Source organism: Manis javanica, chromosome 1 (genome assembly GCF_040802235.1).
Source record: "Manis javanica isolate MJ-LG chromosome 1, MJ_LKY, whole genome shotgun sequence".
NCBI classification, from domain to species: Eukaryota; Metazoa; Chordata; class Mammalia; order Pholidota; family Manidae; genus Manis; species Manis javanica.
In genome coordinates, this window is record NC_133156.1 from 143,424,228 (window position 1) to 143,450,613 (window position 26,386).

Here is a 26,386-nt window from a genome sequence, read left to right on the forward strand (position 1 = left end):
TCCTATCTACCCCTACTCCGAGAAGATGGTATAATCCACTTCCGGATTTTTTTTTTTTTGTGTGTGTGTGTGTGTGGGTGGGGGTTGCGGGGGTGGGGGTGTCTCTCTCTCCCGCCCTGCCTCACCCGCCGAAACTGCCAGAAATCTCGCGATGGAGGGAGGAGGAGGTGAGCCGGCAGGGCGGGGCGGGCCTGGTGGGACGCCGGTGGCGCTGTTGGGGTGGCAGTCGGCCCTGGTGTCTGCCGTCCGGCTGTGCGTGTGGTGTGCGGGAAGGCGTGGGAGCCGCTGGCCGCCGCTCTCGTTCGGAGTCCGGCGTTCGGTGCACGGTGCCCACCCCCCCCCCCCGCCGCTTTCCCGGGTGCCGCGTTGTCAGCGTGTGGGTGGCGGGTGCGTTGGCTGCTACTGGTATCTCCCTGCCGCTAACTATTCCGAGTGTTTTAGGGCAAATAACTCGCCTAGTCCTTAGGCACGATCTTAGGGGATAATTGGAGTCACTCTGGATGGGTGGGAATCACAGCGCCGCCACGTACCAGCTGTGTCTCTGGGTAATTGACCAACCTCTGTGTGCCTCAGGTATTTGCCCGCAGAAATAGCATAATTACAGTAGCTTCTACCTTACACAGCCGCTGTATACGGATTCAGGGAGAATAGTGCCAGGCCCCCAGCAAGGCTTAAATGTTGAAATCCCCATTTTGCGCAAATGGTCGAGTAGCCTGCTCAAAAGTTGTACAGCTTAGTAAGCACACTGGCACAGTTAAGAACTAAGTGCCCCATTCTTAAGCCCTGTGTTGTGCTGTCTTGGAAATACCTTTCCTGGCAACCCTGTCCGAATAGTACTCGTCTCTTTACATCCCTTCCGATGCTTTTTCTTCAGAACACTAATCACAACCTAGTATGTTATAGGCTTAGGTTTATTTGTTAATAGTTTTCCAGGTGCCCTGTTCTTCAAGGGCCATAGAACACCGATTTACCCATGCTGTGTTATTTCTAGACTTAGATACTCAGATGTTGAAATAGATATGCAGATTATAACACTTAACTGTCCGAAAGTCAAGAAGTGGCTCTGCCACTGACTGGTTGGTGATCATTTAACCTCTCCTGATGCTTGGCCTACTTAAACTTTATCTAGAGTGATGCTCCAAGGACATTTTGGACTTTAGAGTCAGGTCTCAATTTCCTTTAGCTTGACCAGGTCAGTGTTTCCTCATTTAAAATGGTGAATTCTGTGATCCATTTGGGTCATTAGATTGTTGTGAAATACTGGAAACGTCTAATGATGTCTTCTGTGCAGTTTGTTTGCTATTAAAGCACGGGGAAAGAAAGTTTTTTTCTCATATCAATGGGTGCTGTGCATAAAACGGATATAAATAACACTAGACCTGTCCAAGAAAGACTTCTTACCGGACAAAAAAATACAAAGGGACTTAAATACATGCTGTAGTTTTTCAACAGGTATATGTATGCAAGTACACAATAAACAGTCCTTCAATATGATGATTCAAATATAAACTGGACTTTAAACACACATGGTTGGTCACAATTCCTAACAGTCCTGTTTTTCCCTGGCCTTTGTCTTTTGGCTTGAAATTGGTAAGAATCCTGAGTACCTTTTGTACATCTCATGTACTGCCTCATTTTAGCTGATGCAGGTCTGTCACTGGAAATTGAGCTTTCCAGCTGTTAATCAGAAGTCAGTAACTAGACAAGCTTGGAGAGAAAAGAAGTTCACCTCTTGAGTCCTTTATTTTCAAGCACTGACTCCCAAGTGCTCGGCAGAAATAGCCAATGGCCATCACAGCTTTTATCTAATGGAATGGCTTGATATTGCAAAGAGCACGTGGGACAAAAATCAATCTTTTGTCATTGATTTATATCATAGTACATAATCTTAAAACAAGTTGCCTTAAAAGAATTAGAAGTTTGTAGAAACAGTCTTCATTTTAGTCTCGAATCTTTAGGGATTGGTTTTCACTCATAAAGTCAATACATTTCTTATTGAATGGAGGTAACAATGTAGTCATATATTGGATTTACATCATAAATTATTAAAAAACTCATACACATCTTAGTCAAATTGAAAGACTTGCAGGTATAAAAAGTTGGTAGAAAATTCAGTCATTTCAAGGGACATGCTCTGCTGGTGGTGACTTTCTTAAAAACAAATATTGTAGTGACTTTGCTCAAAAAGTTTCAGCCTAGTGCACAAGAAAAAATACGTGTTTAGCTTAGCCATCAAGGTCTCCCATCTGCCTTGCTGTTCTGTCTCCCACTCTGTGCTCAGCAAATGCTTTCCCCACCTTCCATGCCTTGTTGAAGACTTCCGTTTTTTGAGAATGGCCCTGTTCCAACACCCTCACCTCCAGCTCAAATTCTGTCTCTGCCAACACCCTTTGGTTCCATCACTGGGATCTGTCTTTCCTCCATCTCCCCCCATATTCCCACAACTATTTGTATGTGTTAGAGCATTTCTCACAACTTGTGTCTGTCTCCATCGGAGATGGGCTAGATGGGAGGTCCTGAAGACAGGAGCTCTTTAGTGTTTACCTTTTGCTGGTCAAGTTGAAGTGTACATGTCTACACAGGTGAAACAGAATTTGTATTGTCTGACTCATGATTGTCTAATCAACTGTTGTCTACTGGCTTATGCTGACTTTAGAGGAATTGTCCACTAACAGACAAAAGGAATAAACAAGAGTGGTATATCCACATATAGAATATTATTTGGCCACAAAAAGGAATAAAGTACTGATATATTGATCTTGAAACGTTATGCTAAGTGAAAGAAGTCAGTCAAAAAAGACCACAAAATGCAATATATATAAAAATGCTCTATTCCACTCCTGTGGAAGTCCAGAAGAGGAATGCTGGAGAGACAAAGTAGACTAGTGTTTGCTTGGGGCTGGGGGTTGAAGGGGAGGATGGGTGGAGGATAGCAAAAGCTTAAGGGGTTTCTTGTAATGAAAATGTTCTAAAATTGACTGGTGGTGATTATACATGTCAATGAATATACTAAAAACCTTTAAACTGTGGGAAAATTGTATGGTATATAAATTACATCTCAATAGGCTGTTCAGAATTCTGGAGCTCCCCTGATAGTATTGAAAATAATATTGGCAGCTAACAGCCATCACCTACTCTCAGTCCTGTGGTAAGTGCTTTATATGCATTATTATTTAACTGTCCCAATAACCCTGTGGGAATAGTACTATTTCTAAATCTTTTAGGTGAAAAACTAAGCCTCAGCAAACACTTACCTAATGTTCCACAACTGTTTTAAGTTCTGAGACCCCTGAGCTGTATCATGCAAATCCTTTGAAACACTATTCTGTACAACTGGAATGCCTGCAGGGTAATTTTACAAGATATGACAGATTGCCTTGACTTAAAAAAAAAGTGCGTGTCTACTACCGTAGCATGTAAGTTCTTCTGTACAATGCTGAAAAGTGTAACAATGTATTTAAACTTACTTTCTATCAAACACCCTCATCTTCCTAAACTTTACTTTGATTTTACCTCCATCACCAGCACCAACCATAGATTTTTATTGTTGTTTGTGAGTTGATTTTCCACTATGAAGCCAAGTTTAAAACTCCCTGTAGAAGAACTTCAGGTGTCAAGAACAGAGCTCCATGATGTTTGAGATACTGGTGGCTGCTCAGTGCTGCCCTGGAGTGGTGACTCACTGCGGTGGCCCAGCTTTTTGTGTGTTCTCTGTTCAGATTTGTACCTCACCACGTTATAACATCACTACGTTTCGAGGGGATGGTCGGTGGAATAATGACCCTCCAGATAGGTTCATGTCCTAATCCCTGGAGCCTGTGACTGTGTTACATCAGAGACTCCGCTGATGGGATGAAGGTAGGACTTTGAGACAGGGAGGTTATCTGGCTTGTCTGGGTGGCCCAGTGTAATCACAAGGGACCCCATGAAGGAGGTGGGCAGAAAAGTCAGGGAAGGAGATGTCACGATGGAGGCCTAGGTTGGAGTGGGAATTCAGGCAGCCTCTAGAAGCTGAAAATGGCAAGCAAACCCGTCCTGTCCTAGAGCCTCCAGGGGCAACGAGGGCCGCCAACCCATTTCAGATATCTGACCTCTGGAGCTCTGTGATGATGAACACATTTTGTTTTAAGCCTCTTTGAGGCAATTTCTCACAGGAGCAATAGGAGACTAATCCAGTGGGCCTTTGGAATGGCTTTCTAATGACTGAAACTGAACATTAATGTCTCCCATTGATGAGAATCCCCCAGGACAGGAGTCCTCCCAGCTGCTTCTCTCTCCTGTTTCCTACAGTTCTTGTGTTTTTGGTCTTATCTCTTCAACTAGACAGTGAACTGCTTCAGGGCAGGCTGTCTTGTTCCCTGTGGGGGTCAGCGTGTGGTCAGCAGGGGATAAATAATAGCAAAGCTGCTACTGTCAGTGTGTGTTCTGCGCCCTGGGGGCCAGGCCCTGTTCTGAGGGCCGAACAGTGATCCCAGGGTCCTCGCATTACAGAAGAGGAAACAGGTTCAGGGAAGTGAGGGGTCCTGCTGTTAGCCAGGTGCAGAGCCCAGAGCTTACCCTCAGGAGGGGTCCTGCTCTTGCCTACCATGCTGTGATCATCAATCATTTCAAAATCTATTTCAAGTCAGTTTTGATCCCCAAACTTGGGTTCCTCTTAAGAATGCACTTTATAAGATAAAACTTAAGAGGAGATTTAAGGTACCATTCATTTCTCTGCAATCAGTGATTGGAGTTTGCTTTATTCCTCACTTGTGAGAACACTGAAATGATTAGTGTATTTATGTTCTTTTTTGGATTTTCTTTAAAAATCTATTTCCGTACTTAAGATTTTTAGCAAAAGCTGGTATTTGTCTCCTTTACTAATTCAAAATTGTATTTGTGCATCTGGATTATAGATGCCTGACCAATTTTGATGTGGAATCTTTCTATTTGAAATAGGGTAATAATTAGACATTTTTCATGCTTATTTATGAAACTTTGTTCTGAACCATAAAAATATGGAGTTCATGGCTAACATTTCTATTAATAAATAATGAATTCATAAAATACCAAATAGATAGGAATACATTGTTTTCTAAGGATGACTCCTTAAAAGATGAAAAATCAGAATATTGGAAGGAAAAGATTTTAGTTTTCCATTAGTATTGAAATACTTTAATTCAGTTGATGGAATTTGGAACTCATTGTAGAATTCTACATTTATAACTTAGATTGTATTCAGCTAAATTATCCTCCCTTAAAAAAGCATGAGCTTGTCAAGATTTGTTAGAAAAAAATATTACTTTGGATTTCAGATTTGGTGCTACATATGTATTTTCTGCTTGCTCTCAATCTAGGTGCACCCCCAGAAACACCTGAAGAAGAAAGGCAGCCAGGATATGTTCTACCTACAAGTCTTGAAGCCAACAATTTGAAGACAAACAATTGGGGGTTCATATTTCCTGGGATCATTGGTGGGACACTGGTGGCCTTATATGCAGTGGCCACACCGTTTATAATGCCAGCCCTCCGGAAAATCTGTTTGCCTTTTGTACCTGCGACTACAAAGCAGATTGAAAATGTAGTGAGAATGTTGCAGTGCAGAAGAGGATCCCTCGTAGACATTGGTAGTGGCGACGGGCGCGTTGTGAGTTGTGCTAAGATAGCTTAAGGTTTGGAACCAGAGTTAAAGTCTCTGCTTCATATTTGTGATGCCTTTGCAAAGACTTGCTAGATTTGGCAGCTTAATAAATCAATAAAGTAGTCAATGATTTTGTATGTGTTTGGCCAAGCTGTCAAACCCTCCATCGTGAATTGGAATTTATTTTTCTCAGATTTAATTTTTTCTTAAAGGAGAAAGTACTCTGTAGATTTGCTATATAAAAGGAACAAATGGGTAATTGTGAAATTGTCCACTAAAAACATGGGCCAATGGTGACATGACTAGAGGAAACATGTTAAATCTGGAGTTTAATAGAAATGTGTGCTTTTTTACATTTATCTATACTTACACATGCATAATAATTCCTGTGGAGTAATACAGGGTTAAAATAGGGACAAGCCCAATTAAGATTAGCATGTATAATGTCGGGGGGAGGGCATGGGGAGGGCTGTGCAGCAGAGAAGACAAATAGTGATTCTACAGCATCTTACTACGCTGATGGACAGTGACTGTAATGGGGTTTGTGGGGGGGACTTGGTGAAGGGGGGAGCCTAGTAAACATAATGTTCTTCATGTAATTGTAGATTCATGATAACAACAAAAAAAAATAGGGACAAGCCCAGTGCATTAACTTTTGCTTATCCAAAGATCAGATTTTTAGAGACAACTCACTTTGACCCCAGCTGAGAACCTATAAATAAAGATGCAGGGTCACTGACTGGCCATTGTGTGTCCCAGAGCATGTCCCTCCATGGGCAAGGTGGCACTGTCCTTAGGTCTCCATCCAGTGATGAACCAGAAAGTGAGGATAGCAGTAGTCAAGGCTAGTGTACTGGAAACGTTGAGATCAGCAGGGTTGTGATGCCTTCCACCAGCTCCTGCAGTTCCAACGTGATGACCCGGAATAATTGGGAAGTCGTCAAAAAGTGACTTGTTTTGTTTTTAAGACATCAGGAGGTGTATGTATTATTCAGGAGGAAGCTTTAAAATCCATATTTGAATGCTTTGGTATCTCTGGTTTCTCATAAAGTGGTTTCCTTCCTAAGGGGCACCATTATAGTAACTAGGGAAATGACGCAGGTGGGGCAGCTCCTTCCAGGATGCTCCCTTGAAGAGGGGTGGCAAAAAAAAAAACGGGCAGAGAGACTCCAGGACCAGCCCACTGTCCCCTCCACATTATGGAGGCTGGTAGCATTCTGCAGTTGTCTTTATTCTGACTACTTGCATTTTATTTTTACTTGTTTTCAGTTTTGAGTGAGTATTCTTTAAATACTAAGGAAATATGTAATTAATTGCAAGTTCTTCACTGACAGGTTGTTTTTACTGAGTGTTAATAGCTCAGGAAACATTCTCCGAGCCGACTTGATTTGCCCCCTGCTGCCCTCTGATGGAGAGAGGCATAGATTTTCCAGCAGTTTGATGCCAGACCTACAGGGCACGGCCAGTGCAGAGTCAGTGTGCAGTTGTTCAGAGCAAACCAGATCTCTGTTCTGATGCTCAAGGTGAAATCTTTGACAAAAACATGATAACTGAGCTTAAATCGGTTGGCCCTAACTTGTCCACAAAGCCACACAACTTTAGAGATTTACCTTTAAATGGTGTCTGGAATAACGGAGGTGCCTTTTGATTGATTGTTTTATGGTAATAGACCATAAATAGGAAGTGTCCCTATCATTGACAAGTCTATGTTTTCCTTCTCTTGAATAAATCCCGGCCTCTTTCCACAGGTAATAGCAGCTGCAAAGGAAGGATTCACAGCAGTTGGTTATGAATTGAACCCGTGGCTGGTTTGGTACTCCAGATACTGTGCTTGGCGAGAAGGGGTGCAGAACTCTGCCACATTTTATATTTCAGATTTGTGGAAGGTATGTAAGGCAGAAAATGGTCAAAGGAAACACCAACCAAAACTTTATAATCTAATCTATACTGGAGAACTGAAAAAGGAAAAGAAAAATAATTAAAATACAAGTGTGTATTTCAGCGTAATTTGAACACCTTTTAAATGGATAGATTTACAAACTGACTAGACTCTAGGGTAGAAGCTTGATGTTTTTGCATAATAGGTCATGTGAGTCTCAATATATTTGCTTAATTGAAAAAATTCTATTTATTACAAAATGATGAGATTTTTATTCCATTTGGATATCTTATAAATTGTAGTATAGGTATTAACTTGCTAATGTCATTCTTGGTAAATAGTAGATTTCTGTGTGCACGTGTGTGTACATGTGTGTGCATGTGCATGTATTTACAGAGAGATGGGTGTGAGAGACAAGAACGAACCCACCAGCCATGCTGTCCTTGTTCCTTCTGGTCTTCATAAAGCATAAGATACTTCCCAGTGTATTTGTACCGTAAAAAAACTACCCTGTAATTTTGCTTTACTCCATAAAATACTTTTTCTTAAATAAGAATTTCACATTGTAATATTGTCATCAGTAGCTTATAAAAATTCACTTGAGTCTTGCTTGCATTGTTTTTTATACCCTATGTACATAAACGATCTCTCTATAGAGTAAATGAGACTTTTACTGGGCAATAAGAATTTTGACTGGCAAAGCACTCTCCCCCCCCCAGTTTTTCAACTAAAGACTATTTCATTGCATTTTTTTTACTTAGTATTTTGGAGAAGAGGAGGGGTACTAGAATTTTAAGAATGGTTCAGTATGAAAAACAGGTGGTTCTGAGTTCCCTCAATTCTTGCTAGGCTGGTTTGATGTATAGTGGAGTAGAGCAGGAAAATGTGGGCAGAGCACAGATGTCCAGAGGCAGGTTGGCTGGGCCACCAGCGAGTCATTGGACTAGCTGTTCCTTTCTGATAGATGACCCTGGGGCGGGTCCCTCCTGGAGGGGCCCTGAGGGTGAGATAAAGTGATTGATAGGGAAGCATTTGGAAAAGCACCATCGATTGAACCAACATGAACAGAGTGTAAACATGGTACCCTCTTCCTTGTACAGTCTTGAAGGTGGCCATTCTTTGTGAAAACCTAGTATGTGCTGAAATGGAAAATTGCTACTCATTTTGAAACAAAAGTAAAGCTTGATGTTTGGCTTTTTAAAATGCATCTATGCCTTGTTTTCTCTCTCCTCTAGGTTACTTTTTCACAGTACTCAAACGTTGTTATTTTTGGTGTGCCTCAGATGGTGAGTCTCCGCTCTTCTGTCCCAGGGTTGTGTGGTTTTAGGTTATATTGAGGGCCCTTCTAGCTTAACAGACCACCTCTCTTTGCAAGTGACAGCGTCTCAGAGATGCGGAGGAGCATCGCATTTTAGCTCAGTGTTTAACAAAATACTTCAGGACCTTAAAGTTTAACATGAAAGATTCAGTCACTTCCTTTAAACTTTGGCTTCAGAGGAACATCTCCATTATCTATCTCAGCCCTAAAAATTCCAGTCTGCAAACTGCTTTTATGTGCTCCCAGTGGCTGATGTAGTTGGAGATTTTCCTGGTCATTCACTTACATCAGAAGTCACTTGGGAAAGTTAATGGGATGCTTCCTTTGAATTGATCATTCCTCTGATTTGCAGTAAGATAATTTTCAGGCTGGATAAGGATTGACTAGTTTCAGTTAACCTCAGTTGACTGACTTGCATTAACTTTGATTATAGTCTTTCAAAGGTGAAGATACTGCAGCATTGAACTTAAAATGGTCCTAAATTTAGCCTTTGGAAAGCTGACCAGAATGGGATGTTTTTATTGTAATTGCTGTTTTATAGACCATAGAAAGAAATCCCTTTTTACTTTTCAAAGTCTGTAATTGTAGCCATAATAATCTTGGTGAAATTGGGTATTTGCTGAAATGCCAGTATTCAACTGATATGGTTTTTAATTTACAAAAAAGGGAGATTTACTTTGTTGTTTTGTTTTCTTCTTCATACCTTAATTTTTGTGTAAGATATTTCAGTGCTTGACAAATTTTTCTCACTCTTGGGACCTTCAGTGCAATTCCATTTTATTTTTCTAAAGTTGATTAGAAGAGCTTTTGCTACATTTTCTTGCAGGATTCTGTATGTTCATAATTTTCAGTAAGCCTAAAGTGGATATGAAGCCAAGGTGTTTCCAGTTACAGGAATAAAGAGAGGTAGAACGCATGCTCCCTTGTCCCTTAAACAATTTGGGATCAATAGACTTGCTGTGGAATAAGGTGATAATTCACTACTTAGGGTATGTGGGCATTCCTTTAGAATAATTAGCATTTTACAGCAAATAACTGCAATTTAATTGGAGCAAATAACTTTAATCTGAAATCCATGCTTTATAAAAAGCAGAAAGTTGATATGTACTGGGAGTTCATTCTGTCCGGCCATGCCTTATGATGTCCTGAGGTGTGCTGCACCTCTGTACCAGTGGGGGGCAGCAGTGGCCTTCGGTGGTCACAGTGCCACAAAACCCGTGGGAACAAACTCCTGTGCTTCTTACCATGTTGGGAGTATTGCCAGTTTTTGGGGCTCTTCACTCAAGGGAAATAAAAGCGCCATTATGCTTTTACGGTTACTGTCCATTATTCTATATGTAGAGAAACTTTAAATAAGGAACTTGCAATATTTCACTGTTCCCCCCAACAGGGGAGCAGCTCAAACACAGGAACCACTCACGTTCCTGGGATAAGAGGGATTCAGCCAATGTGCACCTTTCTAAACAGGTGCCCTGACCCTGGGTGCAGAGGCCCAGTTGGCTTCTGTTGGTGTGGAAGGCCCAGTTCTCCCTGTGGAGGGCTTCCCCTACATGGAGGCAGAGCAGGGGCGAGTGCCAGCTGTGGGGTCCGGGGGCAGGTCTGCTTCGGCGAGTCCTGTGAGCCCTGGGAAGTCCTTTGACCTGCCTGGGCCCGACCTTATGGTCTTCCATTAAATGCATTTTCTTCTCTGAACACACAGTCATCCAGTAATGGCTAGGTGGCTCAACAAAACCAATGAGGCATGACATGTTTCCTGTGCAGCTGAAGCACACATAGGTCATGAGAGAGACCGGAGTTGCTTGGGGAACTTGAGAGGAAGAAACCTCTGCTTCTGGTATTGATTGTTCCTGGCAACTCAGTGCAATTGGGGCTTGAAATTAGAGCTGCCCTAACATTGCAACACAGGCATGTATCTGATGTGATACTAATGCAGGATCCCATTTGGATCTGGTAAGTCCATTACTGAGATGGTAAATACCCACAGTTAACACTTAGGTGCCAAGAGCATCTTTTCAGTCTGTAGAGCAGATCAGTTGTGTCCTTGTTTATGACTTCTATGACTTCTTCCTGATTATAAGTAGCCAGGATAACGCCCAAACCCTCCTCATGGTCTGGAGGCCTGGCCTGGAGTGGCTTCTGTTTCCCTCACCCTCTGTCCTGTGGGCTCCAGGCCTCCTTTGTATGTGGGGCTGTCTTCTCCAACTTCAGTCTTCAGCTCTGGGCTAGTTATGACCCACTGGCCACGCACGGGGCAGATGTCCCTTCTTCTGAGAAGCCATCATTGTTTTCACTTGTCCAGCGCATGTTCCCTCTCCACAGTGAGCTCTTGCTCATTTGCTTGCCTGATAGCGTTGGCATGGTAAGCTCCTGAGGGCTGGCACTTCATCTGCACTGCCAGGCTGCAGCATGGCAGCACCCACTCAAAGTGGGCCCTCAGGCAACATTTGTTAAGTGAGTGAAGAAATGTGCCATAAGCATGCCTGTTCGGTGCACTTTTCCAAGTGGGCTATTAAATTCCATAACTTCAAAGAATGAATAATTTAATATTAGTTACAAATCTTGTTATGAATTGATGAATGAAAATATTATCATCATGTTCTGATAGAGAAGATTGATCATTCATTCATTCAACAGGTGTTTATCCGGGGCCCACTAAGCGACTGATTGTGTTCTAGTCACGTGGAATCCTTAACGAATAAAAAGGAAAACCATCCCTGCCTGGGGGTGCTTTATGCCAGTGGGGAGAGCAGGCAAGGAGTGAGATCCCTGTATGGAATGAAATGTGATGTGTGACACTAGGGTATACGTGCCATGGGGCAGAGTAAGTGGGTGGTGGGGTGGAGACAGTGTCCCTAAAGAGGGGACAGGTGTAGGTGAGGGGACACCAGTTAGTTGTGTGGGGAAGTGAGGGCGAGTGTTCCAGGCAGAGGAACAGCCACTGCAAAGGCACTGAGAGGTGTGTGCCTGCTGTTTTCAGGAGCAGCCAGGAGGTGGGGGTGGTCAGAGAGGAGTGGGCTGGTGGGAGGGGCACTGTGCCCTCCTTGGGCAAGAAACAGGGCTGGTTTGAGAGGAGCAGGGAGGAAGTGGCTGAGCTGTAAAAGATCCCAGGCTGCTGGGAGAAGAAGCTGGAGATCAGGTATGAGCTCTTACAAGCATCCTACCCGGAGTGTGATGGGCAGGCTGGACAAGCTGGTGAGAAGTGGTCAAATTCTAGATGCATCACGAAGACAGAAGAACCAACAGAAGAGCCCCAGATCCAGTGTAGGACACAGGAGAGAGAGGGGCCAAGGGCAGGCCGAGTCCTTTGGCCTGAGCAGCTGGAGGCTGGGAAAACTACAGGCAGAGCAGTTTGGGGGAAGATCTGGAATCTGGGGCGTGTGGAATTCGAATGTGTGTGGACATGTCAGTTGTAATCCTGGGTGCTGGGGGCCTTGGGCTCAGGAGGAGGGTGGGCTGTATGGCGGGTTTGTTGGCCTGAGCCCTGACTAACCAGTGAGGGGCACCCAGCCGAGGACCTGAGGGGAGGAGCTGGGGGGGAGGGAAGTGGGGGAAGGATACCTAGAAGTCAGGTGAAGCCAGCATTTCAGGGGCGAGGGAGCGATCAAGTGGCTCAAAGCTGCCTATGGGCATGGCTGATTAGTCTTATGCCTTTGAGCTGGTTTCAACTTATGTTCAAAGTTTTGAAAATGTAATTAGAAAACGATGAGTTCCTGTAACTTTGAACCCTATAATTATATGAATAATTTTGAATTCCATTAAACAGACATGACACATTACTGCTTCTCTTTGTGTATGATATCAAGACCTGGATTGTTGCATATTTATATGTAATTTAGTCAGTTAATTTCTTATGATTGAAATAGCTCCTTTCATTTGTAGGTTTATCTTGACAGCATATGACAGTCATTTGGAAATAAAAGAAACTGTAAAAGAGAAAGAAATAATGGTAAAATGCATAAGTTTATAATTATCCTTTTCATGAACAAAATTACCATAAGAAGCTGCTGATATTTCAGAAGAACACATATCGTCTCTTTCTTTGCTTATTTAATTTTTCCTTCAAGGAACAAAACTTTTTCGTTTTGTAAAATAGTAATCTTTTACTGGCTCTTAAAACAATAGAAATATCCTATCTTTAATATTCTTTGTTATCTTGATATTGATAGTAATGAAGAATCAGAATTTTGGCTCATTCTGGTCATAGGTCAGGTAGAGGAGTTTTTCAAGCCACTTTTTTAAAGATACAGGTCAGGAGTAAAATGTCATAGAAGCACATTGATTTATTTGTCCTGGTTTAACTGGTTACTTTTAAAGGGAGTAGTTTTTACTCAGATCTTGGTTTTCAAATATCATTTCCCATTTTAGAGGAACCAGGAATGTTTGAGAAATGGTTGATCCCATCAGGGAAGATAGAAAAGCCTGGAATGTTTTGTTGAGCTCTAATAAAAGGAAGTGCTTAGTATTTCATGGGGGCAAGTCCAAAGGAGAGGGACGCCAGCTAGAAGAGGCTCCCAGGGGTCAAACTGGGACAATTTGAATGTTAGAATATAAAGGACAATAGTGGATTAAATCCACTTGTGAAATTAGGATCTAGGAGTTCATACTTACAGGTGAGAAGGGAAAACTCTTCCTTGGGTAGAATGCTGACTGTCAGTCTAAAAGGAATGATGGAATTAGCAAATTGCCACTTTGCAACTGTTTTGGTCAAAGTTGACTGAGGCTAGACTCATCAAGAATGCTACATCTAGGGGGGTACAGTTCGATGAGTAACAGGATATTTACATGGTCTCAAGGTATCTCCCCTCAAATTACACATGCATTATAGAGGAAAAATAGTAACCACACTGTGGGGACACCAGATAATCACCTTCACCGAGTGGTGACCATTACCCTCAAAGCGGATGGGCCCCATGGGCATCTGATGTGGAGCCCTGGACGTTCACAGCCCTCCTTATGGGGCATTCCCAGGAGCCACACTGAGTCATCAGGAGCAAGCATCAGAGGGACCCAAGGTGAGGGCCATTGGCAAAGTAACTGCCCATGTTCTTAAAGGATGTTATTGTCATGAGAGACAAAAGAAGGTCAAGGAACTGTTGCAGATTACAGGAGACCAAAGAAACATTACAGCCAAATGCAGTGTGACATCCTAGACTGGGGACAGATGTTATAAAGGACATTACTGGGACATTTGACCAAATAGGAATGTGATTGGGATTATTAGCAGAATGCAAGGTTAAATTTCCTGAGTTTGGTAACTGTGCTGGGGCTGTTTCTCAGGGAACACATGAAATTTTATGAATCAAGGTGTGTGTTATATGCAACCTCTTCTCAAGTGGCTTAGGAACCATGTTCATGAGGTGGAGGGGAAGAGGGCACTTTGGAAACAGCCAGTATGACAAACTTAAAAACTGATGAACCTGGGAAAAGGAATGCAGGAGGTTTGTGTTTTATTCTTACAACTTTTCTGTAACTTTGAAATTATTTCAAAGTAACAAATTAAAACAAGAAAATGGAAAAGAAAACCTTAGGTGGTGAAGATGGTAATATATTTTTAAGACCTGAAATAAATTTTTTTAGCAGTGGTTATTGGTTGATGTAATTATGTTTTGTATTTTGCAAAACAACACTCTGTTCACAAGTAGATTGGTAATGGAAAGGGTACAGAAGTGGTAAATAAAGAGGATTTGACTTTTCCTGAGTCATGTTGACTATCAAGAAATTATCAGTATGATAGATACTTTCTTAAAGAATTATGAAATTTTTGTCTTTCAACTTGGTAGAATGAGCATATTTTTTTCATGGTCTAATCATATTTCACTGTGTCTCGATGCTATTGATTTTAAGATGCACCATTGCTCTTGAGAAAGAAAAAAAATACTGCTAATTATAATTCTAAGATCATGTCAGTTTTAAGGTGTATCCTGATTCCTGAGATGTTAAAAATGTAGAAAAGTATGTGTTAAATAGTTAAGAGAGGGCAGATTCAGGTGTTTGGATAGGTAAATAATTTAAAAGTGCTTCTCATTTTAATTACTGCTACATCATGATTTTAGTCAGAAAACTGGGTATCTGTGACATGCATCTGTTAAAAATGGTATGTTTTATAATTGGTACTAGAAGACATATAACTGTTGTTAATGTGACTTCTGTATTTTAATGCAGTTTGATAATTGTATTTTTGCCCTGAAGTCATCTTTTTTACAATTAGTAATTTTTGCTCAGGTATTTTCAGGCACTTAAATAGAAAAGGACATATGGGAATCATTTCTTTCAACTCACTACTCACTGAAATCATGACTGTCATTATGCACAGATGCCACAGTTAGAGAAGAAACTTGCTCTTGAACTTGAGGAAGATGCTAGAGTCATCGCTTGCCGGTTCCCTTTCCCACACTGGACTCCAGACCAGGTCGCGGGAGAGGGGATAGACACCGTGTGGGTGTATGACATGAGCACTCTCAGAGGACGTGGAAGAGGTCCTGAGGATCCGTGCATTTCCTGGTGGTCATCCAGTTAGAAAATCTCCTGGGAGTGTTTTGAGTGTTGGTGGTCTTTGGGTTTGTAGAGAGCTCCAGCTGTGTCTTCCACAGAGAGTGTACTTTTCTTTGGTATGGAATGAGAAATTACCATTGCCTTAACTTTTGGAGACAACAAACAAGAACAGCAGGTAGATTTAAAGTCCTTTTTCATGAGATGTGCTGAAAGATATGCTCACTACTGTTTCATGTTTCATGCACTTGGATGTATGAAAATACAAATAAATGATGGTCTTGTTGTTGGGCAGGCAAGATGTCAACAGCTCTTCACATTATTAAAAATATGATTTAATGCCACAGATGTTTGCAGCTTTCTATAACTTTCTTCATACTTAAGATCTATCTCTGTCTTTACTTCACAGCAAAATTAATTTTCTAATGGACTTAGGCATTCATATTTTATAAAATTTATTGGGACTAATTTGTCCCAGAGCTACTGAATTACTGTGTTTTATTGAATCTAAGATGTATATGTGTGTGTAAATGTGTATGCATGCACACATACACTGTAACATTTCTGAAACTGTGATGCACCTTTCAGTTGATGGTATTTTATAACTAATTGGTGATGTTGTACATCGTGATGTGGCTGTGTATCAACCACTATTGATAGAATCTCGGATTTGATGAAATAATGGTATTCAGAGAAAGTATATGATACAGTGGATCAGTTGGTAATAATTTAATGTTAAATAAACAGTCATGAGCTTTGGAGTAATGAGCCAGACCTGGGTTCATATATCTGCTTGACTATTGGAGGCCTTGGACAAATGGCTTATTGTCTGGAGTCTTGGTTTTCCTGCATATCCCTGTTATGGTGCTCCGGGTGGTGGTTCGCTGGGTGCTGGGTGATGGGCGCTGGGTGGTGGTGCGCTGGATGTGGGGCACTAGATAATGGTGTGCTCTACAGGGGATACTGGGGACCAGTTTGTGAAACTCGTGGCATGTAGTGTTTGCTCTGCAAATGGTATTTTCTATTTTAGATACTAAAGAAAGGCTTCTTCACAGAGGTTGCAGATTATTTCTGCTAGTCACTTCTTTATTTTATGAAAGCAGCTGTTTATTTAATATTTCTCATTTGTGAGGAGAGCTTTGACTGATTTGGATAAAGACAAGCTGGCAAAGACCTTTGAATGGGAGTAGACCAGCTTCATATACCTGAAAAACTGATGCTGAGTAGTGGCTCAGATAATCCCTGCTCGTCACAGAAAAGAATAGAACTTCCCAGTTATACACCTGTAACGTAAACAACAAACTGTCACATCAGAGGTGCGATAAAGTGATAAGGTTTGCATCTTTAACTAAACTGATAAAAATATGGTCAGTTTGATAATTTTCATTTAAATGAGAAGCAACTGGGAGCTTATTTCTTCATTTCAGCAAATACTCACCGAGTGTCAACTATGTAATAAGCTTTTCCAATTCAGTGGTGACTATACATACCAGGCCCTGTGTCTCATGGAATTTAAATTCTAAAAGAGGGAGAAATAGATAAGTGAGTGAAGTACATATGAAGTTCCCAGAAAGAGGTAAACAGTGTGATGATGAAGAGAAGCCTTGTGTTGGGTTTGGCGACATGGGATGCTGTGGGCGTTTGTCAGGTTTCTGGCTGCTGCCATAGACGCCTTTCCCAATAGCCTCTGTTGCCTTATGAAGAACGAAGTCTCCCTGATGGTGTCACTTTCCACTCTAGGCAGCCCTGTAACTTGGCTGGGCATGCTTGGACAAGGAGCCATCGTTGTTCCTTCCGAGGGAGGTGTGGCAGTGTTTTGTGGAGCCTTGGAGGTGTTTGTTAATTTTCCAGACTTGCTTCTGGTGGATTTGTAGAGGCATCAGGCCATCTGCAGTCATACCTAGCTTACTATTTTGGGGGTTTCTCCTTTAGCTTCCCAGGAATTAGATGGTGCTTAGTCCTGCAGCCTGAGTCAGATGGAAGAAGTGTTGGGATTCATGGAGCTTGCAAGGTTTTTCATTCATTTTTATAATTGTTCATATAAGTAAACTGTACAATAAGAATTTCCTTGCAGAGGTTATTGTGGCTTCTCTGACTGGCTGGTTTGAATGTTCATTGGTTACTAGGTTGAGGCTGTTGATCAAATTTGCACAGGCACCAGGCAGGTAATGGGTATTATTTTTGATGTCAAAAGTAGGATTAAAAGATGGCTGCACAGATTAAAATCAGGAATAAATGCTAACTTGATAAAATTTGAAGTTAAGGAAACACAAAATGAGAATAGAAATATGGCTTAGGGGCAATGTAGCCTAGCAGGAGCTGCTGTGAACAGTCCTGTGGCCCCACTGAGACTCAGGTCAGTGACGAGTGCAGTGCCGTCCCAGGCAGCTTGCTCTAAAAGCATGGGGACGGCCCCAGGATTGTGACCTTGCATTCCCAGTTGGGCCAGGTGGGCTTCTCCAGACCCTTGGCCCTTTCTGGCATTCAGACTCCTTGAGATGCTTAGCTCCATGAAGTGTGCGTGAAACCAAGTTGAAAAGATACACGAAATGAGACTCTTTCAGATGTTGCTGAGAGATGGCTACACCATGGCAGGTTACAGCTGAACAGAGTAGAAAAAATGCAAGATTCCTGACATTTAACTCACACAGCTGGATACTCCTCCTGCCAAAGTACTTTTCCTGATGGCCAAAGGTGTAAAAGACCTGCTGTGAAGAAACAAATGTTCCCAAGTCCAGGAGTCTTCTTAGCTTATGCTGTAACATGGTATTTTCTAGGTTAGCCTTGGCTGAGCGCATTCTGGAAAGACCTTGAAGTCCTTGTAGAGCAAGGAGTCCACACTGTAGGAGTCTGCTCAGCTCTTGACAGACAGACAAGAAGCACACCCCTTGTCACCTACTGGGGCTGTGGTGTGAGCAGCCTGTTACTGAGATGTTGAGTCATGTGGGCCACAGTGGAGTGCCCCTCACCTGGCCCGGGCAGCAAAGGCTGCAGGCTTCCGACCCAGGCCTCCTGTCCCGGAGCCGGGGATACCAGCTGGCTAGTCAAGGGAGGTTTGCAGACAGACACTGCATGCTCCCGCCCAACAGCTGTCTCCCCTATTCCTTGGTAACAGAATCCCCAGAGTTTCAGGTGCAAGGGACCCCATTGTCCATGAATATTGATGTGACAATGGGCCCTGCCAGCTGTCTGATCGCATCCCCTGGGCATTAGGGTGGGCTGTGGGCATGTGATCCAGTTCCTGCCAAGGAGGTTTGAGGGGACGTCTGCTGGGAGCTTTGTCTTATGAAGAAGTAGGTGCTTGAGGAGTGGGCGTCCCACCTGTTTTTGTCCAGGCTCTGTAAAGCAGCAGTGCCCTCAGTTAGCAGCCAGTTTGCAACCACTGGGGGAGAGGTGAAGATGAAGGCCAGGATGCTGAGGCTGGTGGAGCAGAGACATGCAAAGGCTCAGGGTCTTTGATGACACCACTGAGCTGCTGACCCAACCCAGAGCCTCTGGCTTCAGGACATCTTGTTAAGTGAACTAATAAACCCCTGTTGTCTTTCAGCTGCTTTTACCTGGGTGTTATTTGCACCCTGCAGCAGCCTAGTGGGGATGGGGGTGTAAAGCCAAATGGCGAGGGAGCCAGCAGTGCAGGTGGCAGGTGCCCATGAGCCCATGCTCCCCGCCTGGAGAGCACAGAGGAGATGGCACTGTGGGCATGGTCAGAAGGTGTGCTGGAGTGTTGTGGAGGTGTGGAGAGCTCCCAGGGTGGGACCCCCAACTCCCAGTGTGGTGACTGGAGAATTGGGCCCAGTCAGGAGGTCTGTGAACTTGGACCCAGGCCTCACGACTGGCCTGACTCATCCCAGGGGGCCTCTGTTTCTGGGGACATGGCAGGGGTGAGTAACAACAGAGCCTCAGCCGTGTCCCTGAACCCAGGGGGAGTCTCTAGGAGAAGAAGATTCCTCAGGACCAGGAAGGAATTGGGAATGGGATGGGAGGAAGTCCCCTCAGCCTGCCCTGCCTCGGGCAGGGTTCCCTGTAGGGGAGCTGTGTTGCGGCCTGTACGTGTGTGTGCACAGAGCTGTAAAGTCCTAATCCTCGATGTGATGGGGACTCGGGGGGGCCCACCTAGTGGGGGTGGTGGGGTGGTAAGGGTGGAGCCCCTGTGAATGCAGTTTGTACCCTGAAGAGGCCCAGGGAGCTCCTGCCCTGCACCAGGTGAGGACACGGAGGAGACGCTGGCCATGGGCCAGAAAGAGGGTTCCCCAGATGCTGGATCTTAGACCTCCTGCTCCCGGAACTGCGAGAAACGGATGCTTGCTCGTTATTTATGTGTGCCCCCAGCCTGGACTGGGTCAGGGCCGTGAGTGGACCTGTGCGGCTCTAGCGGCCTTTCCTCAGGCCTCATGGGGAGAGTATGGTGAGAGGGGCCGAGCCTCTGGGGGGTTCCCCATGTGCCTGCCAGGAGGGCTGGGAGACGCCCCGACAGGACGGTCCGGTGGCCGAAGGTGCTCTGGGCCCCCTCTGGTGACTGGGGGTGTGGTTGGCACTGTCCGCACCCGGGGCGGCCTCCCCGGGCGCGTCTCTTCTGGGCCAACTCCTCCTGGCTCACACGGAGCATGCCTTTGGCGAGGTCTGTCCCTGAACTAACAGGGATGATAGAAAACGCTAGAGCTAGAAGGCAAGAGGAAGCCGTGCTGATAAGCAGAATCTTGCAGAAATGAGCTCTGGATGGTAAACGGTCTTGTCAGCCTCTCCTAGGAGGCGCAGGCAAAGAGGTTGTAGATGTTTACCCCAGATGAGAGAAGGTTTAGAGGAGACAGGACAGTTTTCCAGTATTTGGAGGGTTGCCAGGCAGACGAAAGGAAAAGTGACAGTGAATGCGATCGTGCACCAGGGTCCCCGTGCCCTGCAGGTTCAGTGCCAGCCCTCATCCTCAGGGCAGGGCCACTGTCTTCATTTAGTTCCTTTTTAGCCAAGGGAAGTCGTCATTGACTTGCTCCATGGCAGCCTGGCAGGGGGGCACTCTTACTGCGCTCGGTTGCCTCCCCCTGCTTCTCCGTCTGTTCTGGCTGGTTCTGGGGTCGACTCAGGTCACTTGGGGTGCTGGAGGGAAAAGGAGCTTAAGCCCAGTCTGAAGTACAGTCTTAATAAAGTCATTCAAAGTTAGAATGCAGTGCCTCTGGACATAGTTCCTTGTCACTAGAGATGACAGAGCAGAGGCTAGATGGCCACTTGGTGGAGATGTTGTAGAAGGAATTCACCCGACGAGCAGGTGCCACGTCCTGAAATGACCTAAAGTGAACATGAGTTTTCCAGCCTTAACAGGGCCGCCAGAATCCTTTCAGTGGACGTCTGTGGGTCTGCGAGGTATGGGCGCATTCCTCAGCAGCAAGGGCGTTCACACGATTCCTGCAGAACATAGTGTCTTGCAGAACATAGTGTCCCGCAGCATGAGGGCCCATGGCAGCTCTTCACTCCGGTGTTTCAGGACAGCTAGTGCAAGTCCTGGGGGAGCTGGTGAGTGCTGCAAGCTGGAGGAGGAACTTGGAATCTGCTGAACCCAGAGGGCTGAGTGGAGAAAACACTTGTGTAGTGTTCACCAAGTGTCGCTCAGAGCCAGGGGACTGTTGTTGAAGCTCCCGGGAGAAATACGTCACCGATGGTGCCTCATCCCCTTCTATGCGACACCCCACCCAGAACCCTGTCAAGAGAGCAGCATTAAGAGGACCCGAAGCTCCCTAACTCCTCCAGTTGATTGGACTAGGGTTGGGCATCTGCAGAGATCCTTAGCCAAAGGCAGCCATAAGAGATGAGGGGAGCTACGTAGATTACATGCTGAAAATTAAACTGGGGACATCTGAGTGGAGGTGGAGGCTAGAGGAACTTGGAGGACTGTGAGAGACCAGAAAACAACAGGTTTCTTCCTGGGTCAGGGGCTCAGTCCAGGGAGCAGGCCACAGTCCTGAGGGGAGTGGGGGTGCTGGGCCACCCCACCCACCACCTGCAGGCCGAGGGACTGGGCAGCAGGAGCAGAGCCACTGTAGGGCTGGCAGAACTGGCAGGGGCCCTAGGACGTCCTCCTCTAAAGGTTCGGTTGAATGTTACATTCCTTGAAAAAAAACCATTTATGAAATAAGTTATTTTATGACAAATACAAAAATGCGTGTCATGACAGGTGTTAAACAGAGGAACTTATTATCCCCAAAGATGGTAGAGACCATATATTTAAGTAGAAAGATGGTTATTTATATAAACGTAAGGAAATCTCCATCTAGATAAGACAATGAAATTTATGCGTTCAGACGGAAAACATGAGTCACTGGGGTTCCTCTGAGGGAGACACTCCTGCAGCATGTCCTGTAGTGACATTTCACATCTATGTTGGAACTGGCACACTTGTGGCCCAATGGACTGATGCACATTGAACATGAGCAAAAGAATCATAGCTTTTGCTGGTGAGAGAAGTTAGATGTCTGATTTTTTTCTAATTTAATATGGTGTGGCCATCATCTGAGAATGATTGATAAAACAATATAGCTCCACTGATCAGTAGGTTTAATTCAAGGACAGAAGGGAGGAATCAAGTTTTCTTCTCTGTAATATTGTCAGGTTCTCTGTAAAGATAGCTTGGCAGTGTTGTTCTTGGGGAACGTGATAGCTAAAGCAGAGACAGTTGTCATAAGCTGTTAGGCTAAGCGCCAGGAACAGTTAGTCGTCAGCAAATTTTAAGGCAGGTGAAGCTCCTACTGTTTCTGTGAGCCTCCTGCTTCCCATGCCTCCTGTCCCAGGGACTTACGCTTTCCCACGTCTTCACAAGGCCTTTCTCCTCATGCCCACTTGTCTTTGATTTAAGTGTCACATTACATATATTGCCATTTTCCAGGGCATTTGCATTTTCTTAAGAAGTACTTTAATATGAATTTGAATTTCAGTGAGACTGAAAGAGATGCATTTGTGATGGAGAAATGTCAGATTCCTTGTTTCCACATGGCCCTGATCCCAGCCCAGACGACCCACCTGCCACAGCTGTGGCGACCCTGTTTCTCTTGACCTGAAACTGTTAATTATGAATGGAAATACATAGTCTGGAAACCACAATAATAAGGACCGCTCTCATGTACTGTCTATCAAGTTGTAGGTCTTTTGTATAATTTTTAATTCCCATATTAACTCTGCAGTGTACATCTATTTCTCAGTGGGGTAAATGAGGCATATAGAGAGTAATTGATTTGCTAAGGCCCATGCACTAATTAGCAAGTAGTGGAGACTGTATTCAAACCCAGGCCTGTGAGATACTAAAAACCTGTGTGATTTCCCCCATTTCACTTCTTGGCAGGGTGTGGGGGAGGCCCTCCTGCTCCAGAATCAGTCCCGTCTACCCAGTGGCTTAGATATTAGCAACATGTGAATGACTGAAGCTCTGGTCTCATGCCTCTTGAATCAGATTAACTTTTTCAGTAGGTATAGGGTGGTCCTTGAGTTAGAAGCATAAGCCTGAGAAAAGGGTAAAGCAGCAGATTTTCCAGAATTTTTCTATGCACTTAGAGAAAAGTAGATGAATAAAATCTTTTAAGCAGAACTGCCTTATTATCACCTGTCTTGCAGGTCTACTCAAGGTAGGTTTGTGCAAACATATCATGTGTTGGAAAATAACTTGTCAAAGCACATGTTCTTAGTCTGCACAGGCTGCCACAACAGACCACCACAGAACTCAGTTCTCAGTTCTGGAGGCTGCAAGTCCAAGGTCAAAGTGCTGGCAGGGCTGGCTTCTCCTGAGGCCCATATTCTTGACCTGCAGATGGCCGCCTTCTCTTCTCACTCTGCCTTTTCTGTTGTGTGTCATCCTCTTCTTAGAAGGTCACCAGTCCTATTGGATGAGGGCCCCACCCATTTAACTTCACCTCCTCAAAGACCCTTTCTTCCAAATGCAGTCACCTTCTGAGGTCCTAGGGTTAGGACTTTGACGTAAGAGTTTGGGGAGGACATGATTCAGTCTGTGAGAACATCTTACCAAGTTAATTACAGCCTTGTCTTTGTAAGCAAATAACTGGACTCAGACCGAATGTACTGCAGCTGAGACTGTCCAGTGCATTTGGTGTATCTGTGGAGCAGATGTGAAAAGCCAGTGGCCAGTGACACGTATTGATGGACATGTGCTTTCTGGACAGGGGCTACACTGCTGTAACACACATTCTGCAGCAGCACACATTGACATTAACTGGCTTTACGGAAAAAAGTAGAATTAATGGGAGACCACTCAGAGTGGGTGCAACCTTGAAACCAGAGCGTTAGTGGAAACGGTCATCAGTAACTGAGGAAATACCTTGACAGTCCAGGCAGGCAGATCACTGGTGCTGGACACTGCCTCATGGGATAAGAATTTTAGAAAACAGTGTGGGAATGACACACTGCAGGTGAGCCCTGGAGCTGCTAGCCCAGGACTGCAGGGCTGGGGTGCCACGACCCCTCCCAGAGGTGCAGGCCCTCCTTTTACATTTTCTTAAAACTGACAGGGCCCCTCCCTGAGAGCCACTTCCCTTTCTGCTAAATTTCCAATTCCACTCCTAATTCAAGCAGAGCTCCCTTGAAGGAAGAATTGCATGTGAACCAACAAGTGTCTGCGGTTACTCTGACATAATGCCTGTGTACCAGCCATGTGGGGGTAACTGGTGCTGTGGCAACAGGTGCCGGCAGAGCAGACTTGTCAGGTGGAAGGACAAGGGGTGGAGCAGTGTGATGTCTGCTCCTGTTTGTGTAAACAAGGGGCAGGGCATGTCAGAAACACCTTCCGTGTACCTGGCTGAAACGTGGCTCCCTAGCCCTTTCCTCCTGCTGGCTGTAGTTGTACCCCCAGCACAGAGAACAGATCACCTCCTTCCTTGCTCTTGAACTTGTCTTCAAGTAAGGCTGACACATGGCACTCTCAGCTCACATGGAATTTTACTTATGCTTCTGATAAGTCATGTGTCCCATATTACCTTCTTATATAAACCACACCAGTGGAGTTACCTGTTTTTGAACCTAGCTGGGTTTTATGTTTTTGAAGCAGGTGAGGAATTTAAATATATTCCTTTCTAAGTTTCATCATGTTAGATTTCCCCACTGCTCTGGTTTTTAAGGGATTTTTTGGATCCCAGCTTTATCATCTATCTGTTCATGTGGCTGTCCCTGTACACTTTATGGCACACACAACCTCAATAACCATGCTATCAGTGTCCTCAGCTGTGTTGTCTGAGAGGACCAGCCACATTCGGACCGAGACAGCATCCTGAGAACTCCCCACTGTATAGATCTAGTTTTCTCCGCTGGCCAGCGCTCTGAGGAGACTGCTGTCCATCTCGTTTATGCTCTGCTCGGTGACGCTTTCTTACAGTTCATGCTGGTCTGGGCTCTGAGGACATGTGGATGAGTGTGAAGCCAGAATGTCACGTCCATGTGGGCTTCGTTCCTATGTTCCCAATTTGGAGGACAGTGCCTACCTGTCTTAGGTAGTCTGTAAGTATTCTGTGGATAAATGTGTGAAGAAAGAACATCAGGGGCAAGTGGTCCCTGGTGTTCCTGAAGTCCAGCTACACTGTGTTTTCCTTTTATTCCACATCTAGTGGTGTTGGTACCCTAGTTAAAAAGGAAAACTCGTCACCCTGCTCTGATTCATCCCTAGTAATCTGTATTGTTTTCTCTAGTCTCTACTTTTTTTTTCAGTCAGTATTTTTATTACCTGCTTTCCCACATTTTTATTAAAAACAAAAACAGCTTTATCGAGGCATAATTGACATAGAAGAAAATCCCAGATGTACTTAATGTGCACAATTTGATGAGTTTGAATATAGGCATGTACCCATGAAGCCATCACCAAAATCAGAGTAATACAGGCATACCTTGGAGATATTGTGGGTCAGTTCCAGATCACTGCAGTAAGGTGAATATTTCCGTCAAGTGAGTGAAATGCATTTTTTCGTTTTCCAGTGCATATACAAGTTATGATTACACTCTACTGTAGTCTGTTAAGTGTGCAATAGCCTTATGTCAAAAAAATAATGATGTAATACCTTAATTAAAAAAAGACTTTATTGCTAAAAAATGCTAAACATCACCCAAGGCTTTCAGTGAGTTGTAATCTTTTTGCCTCGATATTGATGGCAGCTGGCTGATCAGGGTGATGGTTGCTGAAGGTTGGGAAGGCTATGGCAATTGCTTAAAATAAGACAAAAATGGAATTTGCCACATCAGTTAGCTCTTCCTTTTGTGAATGATTTCTCTGTAGCGTGGGATGTTGCTCGATAGTGTTTTACCCACAGTAGAACTTTGTCCGAAATTGGAGTCAGTCCCCCTATCAAACCCTACCACCACTTTCTCAACTCCGTTTATGTAATATTCAAAATGCTTTGCTGTCATTTCAACAATCTTGCAGCATCTTCATCAGTAGATGTCATCATGATAAACCATTTCCTTTGCTCATCCCTAAGGAGCAAGTCCTCATCTGTTAAGTTTTATCATGAGATGGCAGCAATTCAGTTACATCTTGGGCTTCACTTATAATTCCGGTTTTCCTTCTATTTCTACCACATCTAAAATTATTTCCTCCACTGAAGTCTTGAACCCCTCAAGTTCACCCAAGGGGGCTGGAATCAACTTCTTCCAAACTCCTGTCCCTGTTGATATTTTGACCTCTCCCCATGAATCAGAAATGTTCTTAATGGCATCTAGAATGGTGAATTCTTCTGAGAAGGCTTTCAGTTTATTGTGCCCAGGTCCATTAGAGGAATCACTATCTATGGCAGCTATAGCCTTATAAAATGTGTTTCTGCAACAGAGAGACTTGAAATTGATAATTACTCCTTGATCCATGAGCTGCAGAATGGATGTTGTGTTAACAGTCATGAGAACAGTATTCATCTCACTGTATGCCTCAGTCAGAGCTCTTGGGTGACCAGGGGCATTATCAGTGAGCCATCATGTTTTAAAAGGAATCCTTTTTCTGAACAGGTCTCAACAGTGGGCTTAAAATATTCAGTATATCATGTTATAAACAGATGTGCTTTCATCCAGCCTTTGTTTCTCCTTTTATAGAGCACAAGCAGAGTAGATTTAG

At 44.1% G+C, this 26,386-nt stretch overlaps 1 protein-coding gene across 3 annotated transcripts; it reads left to right on the plus strand.

Annotated features, from left to right (window-relative positions):
• Window positions 1-59: 59 nt before the first annotated feature.
• ATPSCKMT (ATP synthase c subunit lysine N-methyltransferase) lies at window positions 60-16,067 on the plus strand. 3 transcript variants are annotated; one of them, XM_073237887.1, is made up of 5 exons: window positions 60-167; window positions 5,337-5,626; window positions 7,369-7,506; window positions 8,735-8,785; window positions 15,131-16,067. In XM_073237887.1, exons 1-5 carry the CDS (start codon window positions 152-154, stop codon window positions 15,332-15,334), a joined length of 699 nt encoding a protein of 232 aa, XP_073093988.1. In that variant the 5' UTR covers window positions 60-151; the 3' UTR covers window positions 15,335-16,067. The 3 variants fall into 3 exon arrangements, with proteins under 3 accessions (XP_073093988.1, XP_073093993.1, XP_017514309.2); XM_017658820.3 differs by lacking the exon at window positions 60-167 and adding an exon at window positions 418-573; XM_073237892.1 differs by lacking the exon at window positions 8,735-8,785.
• The last annotated feature ends 10,319 nt before the right edge of the window (window positions 16,068-26,386 follow it).